Below are 15,315 nucleotides of genomic sequence, written 5' to 3'. Positions count from 1 at the left end.
CTTTTCTGTCTAATGCTTTTGGTTTATTTTGTTTCTTTGCTTAGTCTGTCTTCCCGTAATTCTGGTATGAAACGCATGAACCGGACCCTCCTGCTTCCTCTTCTCTCCAGATGCCAGCAGATTCTGGAGGACACCGGTGTTGGCATCAATGGACAGCAAACTAACGAGACCGCTTCCAGCACCACAGTGAGCCCTCGGTCCAGCACCAGTCCATCGTCCAGTACCAGGGAGACTTACGACAATGCTTACTTTTACATCCTGTTTGTCATGGTCTTCTACTCCTTCCTTGCCATGACACTTTTCAAGTGCATAGGCAGCGACGAGGAGAACAAGGACCCCTACGAGGAGTTCATACATACCGGGCAGCAGTCAACACAAAAATTCAACACAGGCCACATGGTGGAGAAGTTTTACTTTGAAGAAGAGAGCAGCCTGTGAGCCACAGGCTTTCTAAGGAGAAGGAGGGAGGGTACGAACGCATGGGGGGATGTTTTGACAGTCACCAAGCCAGAAAAACGTCAGTGCGGACTACTCAGACCAGAGCTGCTAGTGATTTGGCAAAACCTGTAGTAAGTTCATTTTTCCCCTTTTCCCCCTTCCATCTGACAATCAGAAATCTCATGCGAGGAGGCAGCCAGGCCGGCAGGCAGGAGGAGACGGCTGCCTCTGATGATCTGAGAGAAGGGTGGAAACATGGAGAAGTGTGGGTCAATGGCAGGCCGGAATCTCCTCCTGTGAGGCCCAATCAGGATCAATAACACTGGGGCCTTCGACATGCACACACCACAGGGAACCAGGGATACCTTAAGAGACTGATGGTGTGGACAACACGGACACTGTGTGTGTGTGTGTGTGTGTGTGTGTGAGAGAGAGAGAGAGAGAGAGAGAGAGAGAGTATTGCCCTGCCATTGGATTTTCCATTCTCTGAATTCAATTTCATTTTACTGAACATACTGAACAAATTAGATAAGGGTTACATTTATATTAGACTTGTGTTAGAATTTTAAGGATAAATGAATAACTGTTGTGCTGTGTAATTGCACTCTAAGATGTCGTCCTCTACAGTAATTATAGATCATATATTGCAGGACGCAAACAATGTTTCTGAATAAAATAAAATGACATCCCGCTCACAAAATGGCTGTAATTAGGGCCAAAGGCTCCATGCTATAGCCAGGTCTGAGCGACATTCCTTTGCCATTACATTGTAACTGATCTTTGGAGACTCGACGCGCGGCTACAGGGCCGCTTCAACCTCTCGGTGACCCCATATGATCTAAGTTTACAAAGCTGTGGCGAAATGTGATCCCGAGACTCACTCTGTAGAATTAACTTCAATTGCTCAGCGCGATCGTGGAGAGGAACATCAAGAGAACACACGCTTTTCTGATTTGCACCACAAGTCGCTTCCCTTTGCGGAGGAGGACGCCTCGGCTTGGCATCGGGTTGGGCGGCTGAACAGGTAGGCTACAGAATGATCAGATGCCCCGGCAGACGCGCACCAAGGAAAGAAAGAAACCCATTTACACGTTTGCATTTGGGGCTTCCGTGCAATTAAATCTCCAGGGTCAAAGGTGGGTCTGCACTGATAATACTGGTCTAATTTGAACTATCCGCTTCTAGAGGTTATACCGGTCCCCGAGGCCATGTGGACCCGTTTCCTCTCTTTCCCCCCCTCATAATTAAATTTTTGCCTCATCCTCCTCCCTTGAAGTGCTGGGGTCACCACGAGTAGATACCTGGACAGACAACATTACCCTGATACTTTGGGGAGGCAGCCCAAATATTTAACTCTGACCTGATACTGCTGAGTGCTAACTGAAGATTTTTTTAAAAAAAGCGTTCATTAGTATTATCCAACCCATAAGTGAAATTATGGAGATATAATCGATAATTTAATTTAAATTTTTTTCAATTTAAGGGAAGAATTGTATGGCTAAGTGAATTGAATTGTATGAGATGCATGATCCTCATGAAAGTTTCTCAATATTCTTTTCCATGCAATGTGCTTTCCTTAATTGATGCATGCAGTGCTTTCTTATTTTAGCCAATGAAACCACAGCATTACAATCATGTAACTTTTTGTGCAAAATACTTTAATATTACCCTTGCAACAGTGTTCACATCTTGACAGAACCACATGTTATGGCAGTAAAACAATATGATAGAAAACAGCATAGTTTAGAAATGTAGTCCTTTGTCATCACTGGGCTGCTCGGAACTATAGTTTGTTCATGCTGCTGTGTGTGAATCCGGTCAAAACCCTCCTGCCACAACAGAGCAAAACACCTATAGACTAATGACTACAAGACACCAAATATTATAGGAAAACATCTGGAAAAATATTTAAAACCAAGATGTCGTTGGTGACAGGGCCTGGGGAAGGTGGGGTGTAACGTGAAAAAAATAAAACTAACAAAGAAAAGCCTACATATATGCTAGGCTAATAACCCTCAACCACCTGAGGGTGGAGGTTTGCTGCAACACTTCTACTTCCGCTGTCTCCTCGGGACCAGCTGCACCATGGACCCGGTCACACAGATGATGGACGGGTGAGTTTGATGCGTGTTATATTCAGGGTGCATCCTCCACAGCTCTGCTGGAGAAGTGCTTGGACATGGGATACAAACTGAGAGAACAGAAAGAAACACACACTGAACAAGCTACACGTGGAAACGGTGTGATGGACGGTCTCTTTGTGAGACTGTAATTTCATGAATCTTATTTGCAAATTTCATGAAGCTTATTTGCAAATTACATGTAGGCTACTTACAGTAGACACACCCTCTAACACATCTTCACTTTCCTCCTTATGGGTTAAAGCAGATAAGTGAAGGTGAACAACCCCTGTTTCTGTCCGCGTCGGCCCTGAGGACAGTGAAATTGTCAAAAGCTTGAGGCGTTATTGAGCATGGATTGGCAGCAACATACCTACTTCAGATTATTGTTGACTCAGGCCCTGATAACATCAATACATTTAGTTACAAGATGTGGAACACACTTTCAGCATAGAGATAAAAATATAGTCCAGCAAGTGTGAGTTTTTGAAACAGCTTCAGCATAAAACATCTTAATAACTTACTTGTAGTAATAGAAACTGTTGATGCTGTGGTATTGCTGCCATCTACTGGTGTAGATGTAGTACTGTTTATAGTTGTACTGGATCCAGTTGGTAGTGCAGTAGTGAAATCTGTAGTCAAGAAGAAAAGATTTTAAATTGACTTAGACTGAATGCTAACTGCTGAGGACTATTGTTGACTCTGGCCCTGAGAACATCAATACATTTTATTACAAGATGTGGAACAAACTTTCAGCATCGAGATGAAAATATAGTCCAGCAAGTATGAGTTATTGAAACAGCTTCAGCAAAGAACATCTTAATGACTTACTTGTAGTAATGGATGCTGTGGTATTGCTGCCATCTACTGGTGTAGACGTGGTGCTGTTTATGGTTGTACTGGATCCAGTTGGTAGTGCAGTAGTGAAATCTGTAGTCAAGAAGAAAAGATTTTAAACTGACTTAAGACTGAATGCTTGAAATGATGCACCTTTGATTTCTTGTGTTCTGCTTCACTTACGCTGTGTGCACGTGGAGCTGTGGTCAGGACAGCAATCCCGAACTGACACACAGACCTCATCACAAAAACATCCTCCCCTAAAACAGCTGTTATTTTGACGAGCACAACACAGCACTGGAGGACCTGCACAGCCTGGAGCACACACGGTTTTGGTGAAACAATAATTCAAGACAAATAACAAAGTTACAGCTGTCAATTAAGATCCATGGACAGAAATTTACACAATTAACACTTAGCCAGCCAATCTAAGATGAGCCTGCCAGTATGATCTAAAAGTAGTAAAAGTATTTATAATAATAAATAATAATATTCACGAACCACCTCATCCACTGAAGTGCATAATCTAGTGGAGCAGAGTAACAAAAGAGCTCGACACTCCCTGCTGTTGCCTCCTATACTACACACTGAAGGTAATAACTAAAGTCACAAAGTGTCTCTTCCCCAAGTCAACCGGACCAAAGAATTATTAGTGTACACTGTGGTGTTGTTGACATTACCTGTTTGGCTGATATTTGGAACTGTTGTTTGAGCTAAAAAATAAAGAAAAATTAACTTGTGATTTCACCATTATTTGGAAAAAACATAAATGTGAGAAAGTATGCTGTTACAAGTGACAAGTTTTGTCATTTGAAGCCGTTAGTGAGTTACCCACATGTTTAAAAAATAATAATTTTTATCATTAGAAACAAGCCATGCCATGGTATATATTGTACACTTGTTCAGTAGTAAATGTGATTGTGATGTCATTGTAGAGAAGCAGCAAAGTCATCAGGAGAAGGAAGTACAGAGCAAAGCGACCCATGATGGACTGGCAAGTGGCAAACAGAACAGTGTTGGCACATGACGACCTGGAAACATGTTGAACCTGTTTTGTCTTTCTCTAAAGATTTTTTCGACATAGAATGTTGTTCTTGAAAATCCAATGACTAATGTTGCCAAAAATGTGACTATGTAGACTATGAATACTCAAAGCTGAACATCTCCAATGTACAAACATTCAAAGTCACAATATGACCCAATTTCTGCAACATTTGAACAACTATTTATTGCATTTCATTCCTACCGTTGGGCACTCTTATTATGCTGTATTATGCCACTCTGTACTGTATACATGGCCATTATGATATAAGACTTAGACACTGGAAACACAAATCTCTATATAAAAACCACACAAACTACAAAGATGCCAAATTACCATGTAATATTTTAGTTAGTTGATTAGGTAGACTCTGTAAGTTGCTACAGCTACCTTTTAATGTTTTATTATCACACATCCCCATCCGCATTCAGTACTTTGTATCAGTTGGTGAAATAATATAAGCAGTACCATATGTAACAGTTGCCGCCAGTTTACTCCACTGCAACTGGAGCAAGACGTTGTGTATTGTAACTCTTCTTCTCTTCAGCTTCTAGTGGCGCAGCTCCGTGCTGCCTTCATGGGAACAGAAGTCAGAGTATCATCTGTAAAATTTCAGATGATACCCAATGGATACGCTCTTTCTTGATATTACAATGGAAAATGTCTTTCTCTTAAAAGCGTTAATTTCTCTGAGGAATACACCATGAATGCTTTGCAATCACATTTACAAGGGGGATATTCCGTTGTCAGATTTACCCTGAAAGCAACTTAGCATCCAGCACCTGATGCGACACCAGTGAGTGCCGTGAGAGTAAAAATGTAACTGAGGCGCAAACTTGCTATATTTGGGACTGTGAGCTGCACTTTATCCGGGGTGCTGAAGTTAACGTGTATGTGGATTTGTGGTGAAATTTCTGCCTGAAGTGTTGCATACTTGTTAAACCTCCCGTTTTCCCCAGGATTCTCCCGTATTTTCCTGTTATATCCTGCAGTTATCCTGTTTAAATACATGAACATGAGTAGAAAACCTGCTAAAACAGATTAGCTAGCCAATTAAAGTCCAGGAGTTAATAACTGAATTAAAATGAATTAATTTACCATCATCAACAAAAGACACAAAAGAGTAGCGAAGACTACATCATGTGTGTTGACTCAGCAGGGATGATATTAAATAAGATCTACAGGAGAAACATATTTCAAAGCAATAAAGAATACCTGAGAGCCTTACTGCATTATATTGTTATATTCTGAATTGTCACCTGCCACCTGAATTTTGTGTGTCTATGTAAATCGGTGCTGAAAAGTTCACCAGTATGCAGAAAATTAAGTCTTTAATGCTCAAAATCTTCTGGGAGATGACCCCCAGACCCCCCACTTATTAATTCCCCATCCAAGAAAATTCTGGGTTTACACAAAGTTTATGACAGGAACAATTATATACTTATTAATTAAATGGCTTTTTGTACCCTGGGATAGTAATAAATGTTGTTTATCATTTAATTGTGTGATTTGTCATGTTTTTAATAACAATGGTAACAACAAGAACAATAATAATATTAATCAACAATATTCAGGGCAAATAGCCTACATCTTTTTCGATGGGGGCCAGCAAGGGACCTGGATACTAGATAGGGGGGTGCTGGCCCAAAAAAGGTAGAGAACCACTGTGCTAGGCCTACAGTAGCATCCTTCCTCACTGCGCTGGTACTAGAAGACCAGGGGGTCTGTAACTGTACTGATTCCAGCAACATCCTAGTTAATGAACACAGTATAGGATGTAAACATTGCAGCAAAATGTTTTCTTATTGACTGCTCTCAAATTGTAATACACATGAATACAAATAAGTAGTGTAGCAAACCTATGTATTTATCTTTAATAAAGTTATAGGAAATATTATTTTTGCACTCGTTTTGGGGCACCACCTAAAATTTGCTGTCCGCCCAAGGCTTTAGGACTCCTTGGGTATAGCTTTAATAATTACACAATTATTTACTAGTGATCAGCTAGTTAATAATTGCCAATCATTTTGAATCAGTTTAATCAATCAGTTGGTCTCATATCAAAGTCGTGAGTCCTCCGTCCAGTGACTTGGATTTAAACAGTACACACACAGTTCCTGTGATTAAGGTGAAATTTATTAACTAACTAAAGTGAATACACAGTGAGGTTAAATATATCAAAGACATACAACAATGATTAAACTGGTGCGTCTCTATGTAAGGTCTACTACTATACAGGGTATATACAGGAATCCAGAAGTGAAATTCAATACCTTTTAAGACCTTTTTCAAGACCTTTTCAACATAATTTAAGACTGCTGCGCCACTTTCAGCTGTAACCGGTTAAGTCAGCCTCACACCTTTAAAAGGGGAATTGTGGAGATTTTAAAAGGTATTTAAACATATCTATAACATTTTATTACCTATACATGACCAGGTTGTAACCTCACCTAAAAATTGAGGCATTCACCAACTTTCTCAGTTGCCTATAATAGCCTGTTTAGGCCTACTGTTTTCTATGTGAAGGACTCGTCGGATTTCCTGCGAAAATCCATTGTCTTAAACAGGCTGTGATGTTTATGTGCGCAACATTACTGCAAAACATGTGAAACAGTGTGATTTTGTGTTTTAGTTGGTTCAAACTAGATAATGTTAGCTTGCCTGTAAACGCCGACCAGTTGATAACTACCTCACATAGTTGTAACTTATTTTCAGTCACAAATATGTAAAGCGTATGCTCTTGGTTGCAATCTGAAACCTTACTGCTAGAAGCCACCAAAAAAACCACACAGCCCACCTCTGCATCCTAAAGCTGATTTGTGTAAACTTTAGTAAAACAGATGTAAATAGAACAAGGGGAACGTGTTGCTCTCAGGAGGAGGAGGAGGCTAAGCAGCACATATTGGCACAATGGCATCCTGGCTCTGGCTAAATCTTTCCACTACAGTGGCTCGATCCACAACCTGGAGGAGAAACTAGTACAAATGAGATTCGAGCTTCCGGGATCAATAACTCATAAGCAAAATATGTTTGAAACACAAACGACTCCTCTTTATTATCGTAGTTAAGTAGACAACAAGCTACAAGTACATTGTCACATAAATGAGTCTTCCTAGGAGCGGCACAAATAACATTGGTCTCTACGTGCAGCCAGCTGTGAGACGAGTGCGCAGGGACAGTCTACAAAGTGCAACACCGAAAACATATTCATATTCGGCTTTATGAAAAGTTGAACGTGTTTTAATAAAAAGGCACAGATGTAGCTAAATAACCAGCTAACGTTAGCCAAACCAATATGCTGCTTATATTCTCCCTGTTGTCTGCTGTCTTACCGCTTCACCTGCTGACTGCGCATCTTGCTCTTGTTTTTGAGTAACGGGGCTGTTCAAGCGGCCACAGAGCTCAGTCCGACCACGTTTTGAACAGTTAGCATTGGGGATCCGGCGTGGTGGAAGGTTGCAGTCGGTTGTGCTCGTAAATCAGTTTTTCGGTTCGCACGGATCTATTTTTAGGGGCGTATGAGAGTGAAAGGCTCGCACGGTAGATCCTAGATCCCTGCGCCTAACGTCACACAAAATAATAACTCGTTACGTTCTGCCTGTCTAGTAATTTTGGCTACGCAATACGCCTATAAATAAATATGTTCACCCACACTTTTACTATACAAACTCTTTGGACAAAAAGGATGTTCACATTGACAAAAATATCCACAAAATTTAATACCCTGTTAAATGGCGATCAAGACTTTTTATACTTTTTAATGGCCTTGATTTTCGCAAAAATTGATTTATTACCTTTTAAGACTTTTTAAGACCCCGCGGACACCCTGCTATAGTATAATAGATTGTGGGTTAGACTACTATGCAATCATATACACGGAGGCAAGGCTGCGGTACGAGCACGTCTTTATTCGCATTTCAACATCTCTACAACAGGAGCCCAAATCACAACCCGAACACCCAGTAGCAACATTGACAGTGCAACACAGTCGAGCTCAATCTAATATAGGCTACCACATCCCTCTTTTCCAAGAGGTGGTGGTGGGAGGTGGTCCCACAAAATCAGCTACCTAAACTTTAGCCATTAACTCAGGTGTGGCAACATTAAACATGCCTACTTTCAACATGTATATTTCAATAATTAATAAAGCATGTGTTCAATGAACCAATGGCTTCCATAAATCATTCCAAACCACTTTTCTGTTCTGCATTCTTGTATGAAGCATGCAAACATTTTGAACATACATAAAACATTTCAAGTTAAACACTCCATCACCCCCTTCCTTTTAACTGCAAGTGCTATTTTTTAAAACCCTCTAGGCACACTTATTGAACAACAGCATGAATTGTCCATGAGATCAGTCTCTGTACCTGGCAGGGCGTCAGACCGCTCTACCACCTCTGGTGTAGCATGTAGGTCTACTGTCCATACTCACAGGGGGAGAATCTTGTGGTGGCGGGTCTTACGATGGTGTATCATCTGACTCACGTGTCTGAGAAGCTTGTACGTCTGAGTCCAAATGTTCCTCAAAGCGAGTGTCTCTGAAGAGACTCGGGTGTATCTTCCTCAGATGTCGCCTGTTCCTCCTGAGCATCCTTCCTGCGGCGTCTGCACGGTGTAGGAGCGTAGTTCATCTCTCTGCCTGATGACAACTGCAGGCTCCCAATTCCTTGCTGTGTCTGCATGTGTACGGTGTCACCTGGGGTCAACGCTGGCAGTGACTTTGCATGCTGGTTTTAGTATTGCTTTCGGCGTGACTGCAGGTCCTGTATTTTGTCTTGGATGTGCTGGGGGGTTGACCGTTTCAGCACAGCACTGGAACACGTAAGTGTGCTCCGCAGGATTCTTTCCATCAACATTTGTGCATGTTCAGTCCTGTCACTGGTGTGTTCCTCAAAGACAAAAACACCAGATGTGGATCAGTGCCGGTCTGCATGGCTTTCTTCACAGTCTTTATGGCCCGCTCAGCCATTCCATTTGAAGAGGGGAAACCTGGGCTAAAATGTGTGAGTTTGAATTCCCATGAATCTGCAAACGACTTCATTTCATAGCAGGCGAATGGGACATGATCGCTTGCTAGCTCTCTAGGAATCCCGTACCTGGCGAAAACCGACTTCATTTTCTGAATAACCGTATAAGCTGTTTTATCAGGTATGTTGAGCACCTCAGGATATTTGGTCAGGTAATCGACTAACAGAAGATACAACTGACCACTCAACTCGAAGATGTCAGCTCCAACTTTCATCCATGGCTGGTCTGGAACCTGATGTGGGACAAGCGGCTCTGCCTGGTGTTTAGCCTGTAGCTGCTGGCACTGCATGCACTTCCACCATTGTCTCTATGTCTCATGCCATGCCAGGCCAGTAGAGGACTTTTCATGCTTTGCCTTTGTGCGTTGCACTCCTGAAGCTCTGGGGTATGACGATTTTGTCTCAGACCATTACAATGTCGTTTAGTATGCTGATATTTTGCCGCATCACCCAGTAGCAGTGTAGTTTTCTGTCTAGACTACACTTCTTCGTAGGCCAACCTTTTTTATGTTTCTCACACACAGCTTGTAACACGCTATCTGCTGTGGTTGCCTCTTTCAGTTGGATGAGTGTTTCCTCACTCAGGGCGTCTGTGGCCTCTAAGGCATACACAACTCTCTCATCACAGGGGTTCTCGTTAACATTTCCTCCGTTCCTGCTCGCAGTAGCGCATGAGAGTGTGTCGGCAATGTACATGTGCCTGCCTGGTGTGTATTGATGCTTAGATCATACCTTTGCAGTTGTAGCAGTATTCCTTGCAGGCGCGCTGGTGCTGTGCTTGCGCACGATGACCTCCAGAGGCTTATGATCAGACTGCACGATTACTGTTCTACCATAAACATATTGGTGGAATCTCTTGGTGGCAAACACTATAGCAAGCAACTGTTTCTCTATTTGTGCGTACCTTTTTTTGGTGTTGGTGAGCGCTCATGAGACATAGCACACTGGGCAACCTTCCTGCAGCAGATAGGCCCCCAGTCCATCTTTTGAGGAGTCTGCTTGTAGCATTAGTGGCTTTTTGTGATCATAATACCTCAGCACTGGAGCTTGTGTGAGGGTAGACTTCAGTGTCTGTAGCGCTGCGCTGTGGTGTGAGCACCACTGCCATGCTACATCCTTCTTAAGCAGCTGTCTGAGGGGCGCTGTGAGTGAGGCTTCATTTGGTATGTATTGCGCCAGAAATTTGTCATTCCCAGCCGCGTTGGAGGCTTTGTTAGTCTTCTGAGGCCGGCGTGTCGGCAATCGCTTTGATCTTTGTGTCGTCAGCCCTCTGTCCTGCTGCCGTTATGACGTGCCCCATGTATCTCACTGTGTCGATTTTAAACTGGATTTTATCTTTGTTAAACTTCACCTTTGCTTCCCTTGCTCTCTCCATAACTTTCTTCAGGATTTCATCGTGTTCCTGCTCTGATGACACTGCGATTATCGTGCTCCAAGAGATTTCAATGATAAAGAGATATACTTTATTGTCATTGAAGGGAAATTTGTTTTTGACTCTGTCTGTTCTGCAGCTTTACAAGACAATACAAAATACAGAAATAAAGCATCTCTCAACACATAATCTCATGCAACACAATACATTAGACAGTTACCTAGTAGCACATTGACTCCTTCTCCCAATGCCAGTTTTTATTTAACAACTCTGTCGGCTGCATTCCCCACAATGTAGCACAACCCTTGCACAAATGACATATTGCACACCCCTAATATGTCAATGTCAATTTTATTTCTATAGCACATTTAAAAACAGTTGACCAAAGTGCTGAACAGGGTCGATGTCAAATACATAAATAACAAGTATAAAAATACTACAACCAAAGTGAAACAAAACAACAACACTTTAAAACATCAGAAAACAGGTAACGAAAGTTAAACGCTACTGCAAATAGGTCTTAAGCAGCGATTTAAATGTTTGTAGGGTCTGTGCAGCTTTAATATGCATGGGGAGGTTGTTCCATAGGATGGGGGCATCCACTGCAAAGGCTCTGGCGCCCTTTTTTTTAAGCTTTGATTTTGGGACATCCAGGAGCAGCTGATTTGTTGACCTCAGTGTTCTTACTGGAGAATGGTGGCATAAGAGATCAGCTAGATAAGATGGCGCCAGACCATTTAAGGCCTTAAAAACAAGCAATAAAATCTTAAAATCTATCCTATAATGGACAGGTAGCCAGTGGAGGGAGGCCAAGACAGGAGTTATGCGTTCACGCTTTTTTGTTTTTGTTAAAAGGCAAGCAGCTGCATTTTGGACTAACTGGGGCGATTTTAAGATTTCTGATTTAGACCCATGTATAATGAATTACAGTAATCCAGCCGAGCAGTAATAAAAGCATGGATGACTTTTTCAAGGTCTTTGGGAGGGAGATAGGCCTTTATTTTAGCTAGAAGGCTTAACTGGAAGAAGCTGGTCTTGACGACTGCAATGAGTTGCTTATTGAACGTGAATGAGGTGTCAAAAATAATACCAAGATTTTTAGTAGATTTTGGGAGGCTAAGGGGCCCAAAGTGCCAAGAGGGTCACCCAGTACGTCTAAACGTCCACACGTGATGATCTCTGTTTTATTTTCATTCAGAGTGAGGAAGTTTAACTCCATCCAGGTTTTTACCTCCTTTAAGCAGTCTAACAATGGTTGCACAGACTCTTTGGTTATGGATTTCATAGGCAAGTAGATTTGGACATCATCAGCAAAATAGTGATAGGAGATGTTATGTTTCTGGAAAATGGAACCCAGTGGCAGCATATACAGTGAGAAGAGGATAGGGCCCAAAATAGAGCCTTGAGGGACCCCGCAGGTGAGAGGAGCAGCTGACGAAGAGTGTTCAGCTAAATGAACAGAGAAGCTCCTATCAGTCAGGTATGTCTGAAACCATTTCAAGGCAATACCTTTGATACCTACACAGTGTTCAAGGCGAGATAAAAGGATTGTGTGATCCACAGTGTCAAAGGCGGCAGTCAGGTCTAGAAGCACCAGAACAGCAGAGTTGCCTGAGTCCACCGTTAAAATGAGATCATTAAAATCCCTTAAAAGAGCTGTTTCTGTACTATGACGTGGTTTAAAGCCAGACTGGAACTTCCCCTGGATGCCATGGATGAAGAATGTTTGTAATTGGTTCAGGACTATTCTTTCCAACACTTTTGAGAGAAAAGGTAGTTTGGAAATAGACCTGATCCAGAGGCTGCACTACAGCATGTTTAAAAGCAGCTGGGACACACCCTGTGCTCAGATATGTATTTATTCAAATAAGAATGCTGTACCCAACAGTATTAAAAACGTCCTTTAGAAGACAAGAGGGAAGGATATCTTAGGGACAATTTGTAGGCCGCAGATTCTGAACTATCTTAGATAGTGAGGAGAGTGATACAGGCTCAAACTGCTTAAAGACAGCTGAGTATATAGGAGGAACTTAAGGGTCTATGGCAGAGAAATTTGGTAAAGATCTAAGCACAGAAATCTTTCCAATAAAAAATGTTTTTAGATCTTCGCATAATGTAAGTTTGGGCACAATTTGAGCTGCATCACTAGGATTTATAAGGGAGTTTAGATTTTTGAAGAGAACCTGGGGCCTATGATTATTGTTGGAGACAATGTTGGATATAAATTTAGTTTTAGCGATTTTTACAGCTCTCTGATAGCTTGCAAGGCAGTCTCTTAGAATTTCTAGGGAGACCTGGAGCTGATCTTTTTTCCATTTCCTTTCAGTTTGTCTACAAGTACGCCTAAGAGAGCGGGTTGTGTTATTTAGCCATGGTTCTGAGGATGGCTTTAGGAGTTTAATTCTAAAAGGAGCAACAGAGTCCAGGATATCAGTGCAGGTGGAGCCAAAGGAGGAAATGAGCTCCGCAGCACTGAGACCACATCCACCATCCAAGTTACAGAGTTTAGATTCTTTAAAAGCATTTGCAAACTGCAGCGTAGTTGAAGGGTTGATTGCACGCTGAAGACGAGTAGGATGACAAGCTGTGATCCTGGAGCATGGGATGGTAGCAGTGAACAGAACAGGAAGGTGATTGGATATTACAGATTTCCTTAATATGGACACAGAGACCGTGCGACAGTACAAGGTCCAATGTGTGACCTTTTTCATGTGTTGGGCCGGTCACTGACTGGTTAAGATTGAATAAGTCAATAAGATTCATAAAATCGGCCTCTAAAGTCCGGTGAGTAGACAGTGGAGCGACGGTACCATCCATCGCTCCAGAGCCGAGGATTGATCTCATCGGTGGGCATCAGGTAGGCTTTGGATCTCACCAGTACACCTCCCCGCTTACCCCGTCTTCTAAGACGTTACTTACGGGAATAGGCACTGGGTAAGCGCCACAAGCCTAAAGGAAGATGGTTAGAAATTATCAAAAAAAAAAGAAAAAAGAGCATGGCTGTACACCACCTGACCTTATAATATTAGAGGCAACCAGACGGGTGAAGTTGCAGAACAAATCAACCAGGACAGCAAATCATTTTGACATAACTGTACTACCATATTACCATACTCTGACATGGTTCTGTAAAATGATCACCACAGAAGAAGTCAGACAGCCATGCCAACAACAACAGTTGGTTATAAAAAGCCACACGGAAGATTTTTAACATGGAAGCTTATTAAACTTGTGATGTTAATTTTGGTCTGTTGCTGAGTGAGATCAAAAGATATGCCTAACAGTTGGGCATGGCACACCAGCTGATGTTCATGCCTATGCGGGAAACTTATTTTCCTCCATGTCAACTTCCGCAATCAGTTCCTGATCAAGGGGCCACCTGGCAACAGAGGGGGTAATCCCTATCGATGGATGAAAGATACACACTTTGTTGATTTCCTGAAACATCTCAATGAACATAGTTCTCAAATGAGAAGTCCTGTTTACTCCTTTTGGACAACCACAAGCCTTATATTTCCATTGATGGACTGAATTATGCCAAAGAAATGATGCTGTCATTCCCACCCCGCTGCTCACATCAGTTCCAACCATTAGAAATCAGTAGTAATTGTGTTCTTAGTTTTTGACAATCCAGTTTGACAACTTACCTGATGCAGTGTGACAACTTACATGCCTGTGGGGCTAATAGTCAGTGCACACTCTTTATTCAACAGTCTACAACTCCGTAATGAGATAAGATCTGAAGATGTAATGAAAACAAAATATGTCCCTAAGACTTCCTTCTTTCATTTGGTATGACATTTATACAATTGTGATGGATGGTGCCCAGTAAATGTTAGCCAGTGTGAAAAGTGTGACAACCAGAGTGTGAATTATACAGTGACAACTTTTATCCAGGTTAAAAAAGGAAACCCAGTACAGCGCAGGCGTGTGATCAGAGGCGGAAAGAGTACAAAAATCTTCTTCTTAAGTAAAAGTGTGATTACTTTAATGAACTTTCAGTACCAGTAAAGTTACTGGTATAAAAATCTACTCAAGTAAAAGTAAAAAGTATCTCATTTAAAATTTACTAATTTGCTAACTAATTAAAAGTTACTCAGTTAATCATTTATATTGATTTTATCATCTAACTATTGCATGTGAGTGTCTGCAATAGAAGCCTATGTTCCACCCTATGTAAGGATTTATTACATACTGTAGCCTGTGTATGCATGTATTTAATGATATATTTTAACATTTGACTAGCTACTTGTGTTTGTGGTGCCTTTTTCTTGGCTGGGTTTCCCTCATGTAATAAACCAGAGGCACAAAATCATTAGTCTGTATCTTAATTTTTCAATAATTTATCATCATACAAAAAGTACAAAATATATGAAAACGACAATTAATATAGATTACATAAAGTTATAATTAAAGAAAATAATAAAAATAGAATGGAAAAATAGAAGTGTAGTTAAGATCACTTTAATATCCTCC

At 41.5% G+C, this 15,315-nt stretch overlaps 1 protein-coding gene across 1 annotated transcript; it reads right to left on the bottom strand.

The window, feature by feature from the left end:
- Positions 1-2,075: 2,075 nt before the first annotated feature.
- LOC119902981 lies at positions 2,076-10,575 on the bottom strand. The gene is made up of 8 exons (XM_038719377.1): positions 10,501-10,575; positions 4,906-4,987; positions 4,076-4,108; positions 3,579-3,710; positions 3,390-3,488; positions 3,083-3,190; positions 2,774-2,868; positions 2,076-2,629 (listed from the first exon to the last, which is right to left on the bottom strand). The coding sequence occupies exons 1-8, from the start codon at positions 10,573-10,575 to the stop codon at positions 2,534-2,536; spliced, it is 720 nt and encodes a 239-aa protein (XP_038575305.1). The 3' UTR covers positions 2,076-2,533.
- Between the last annotated feature and the right edge of the window lie 4,740 nt (positions 10,576-15,315).

Source organism: Micropterus salmoides, unplaced genomic scaffold (assembly GCF_014851395.1).
Source record: "Micropterus salmoides isolate LMB-PRFRI ecotype aquatic unplaced genomic scaffold, ASM1485139v1 Ms_hic_scaffold_14, whole genome shotgun sequence".
In the NCBI taxonomy this organism is placed as follows: Eukaryota; Metazoa; Chordata; class Actinopteri; order Centrarchiformes; family Centrarchidae; genus Micropterus; species Micropterus salmoides.
This window is presented reverse-complemented; position numbering and strand designations above follow the sequence as displayed.

What these genes read in the sequence shown, in the direction of transcription:
- LOC119902981 (XM_038719377.1), bottom strand. Translation starts at nt 10,575, where the DNA reads ATGGCAGTGGTGCTCACACCACAGCGCAGCGCTACAGACACTGAAGTC. An exon ending in TCCAAATATCAGCCAAACAG is followed by an intron (nt 3,711 to 4,075) that starts GTAATGTCAACA and finishes TGTGTGCTCCAG; the next exon opens with GCTGTGCAGGTCCTCCAGTG. An exon ending in TGTTAGAGGGTGTGTCTACT is followed by an intron (nt 2,630 to 2,773) that starts GTAAGTAGCCTA and finishes CTGTTCTCTCAG; the next exon opens with TTTGTATCCCATGTCCAAGC.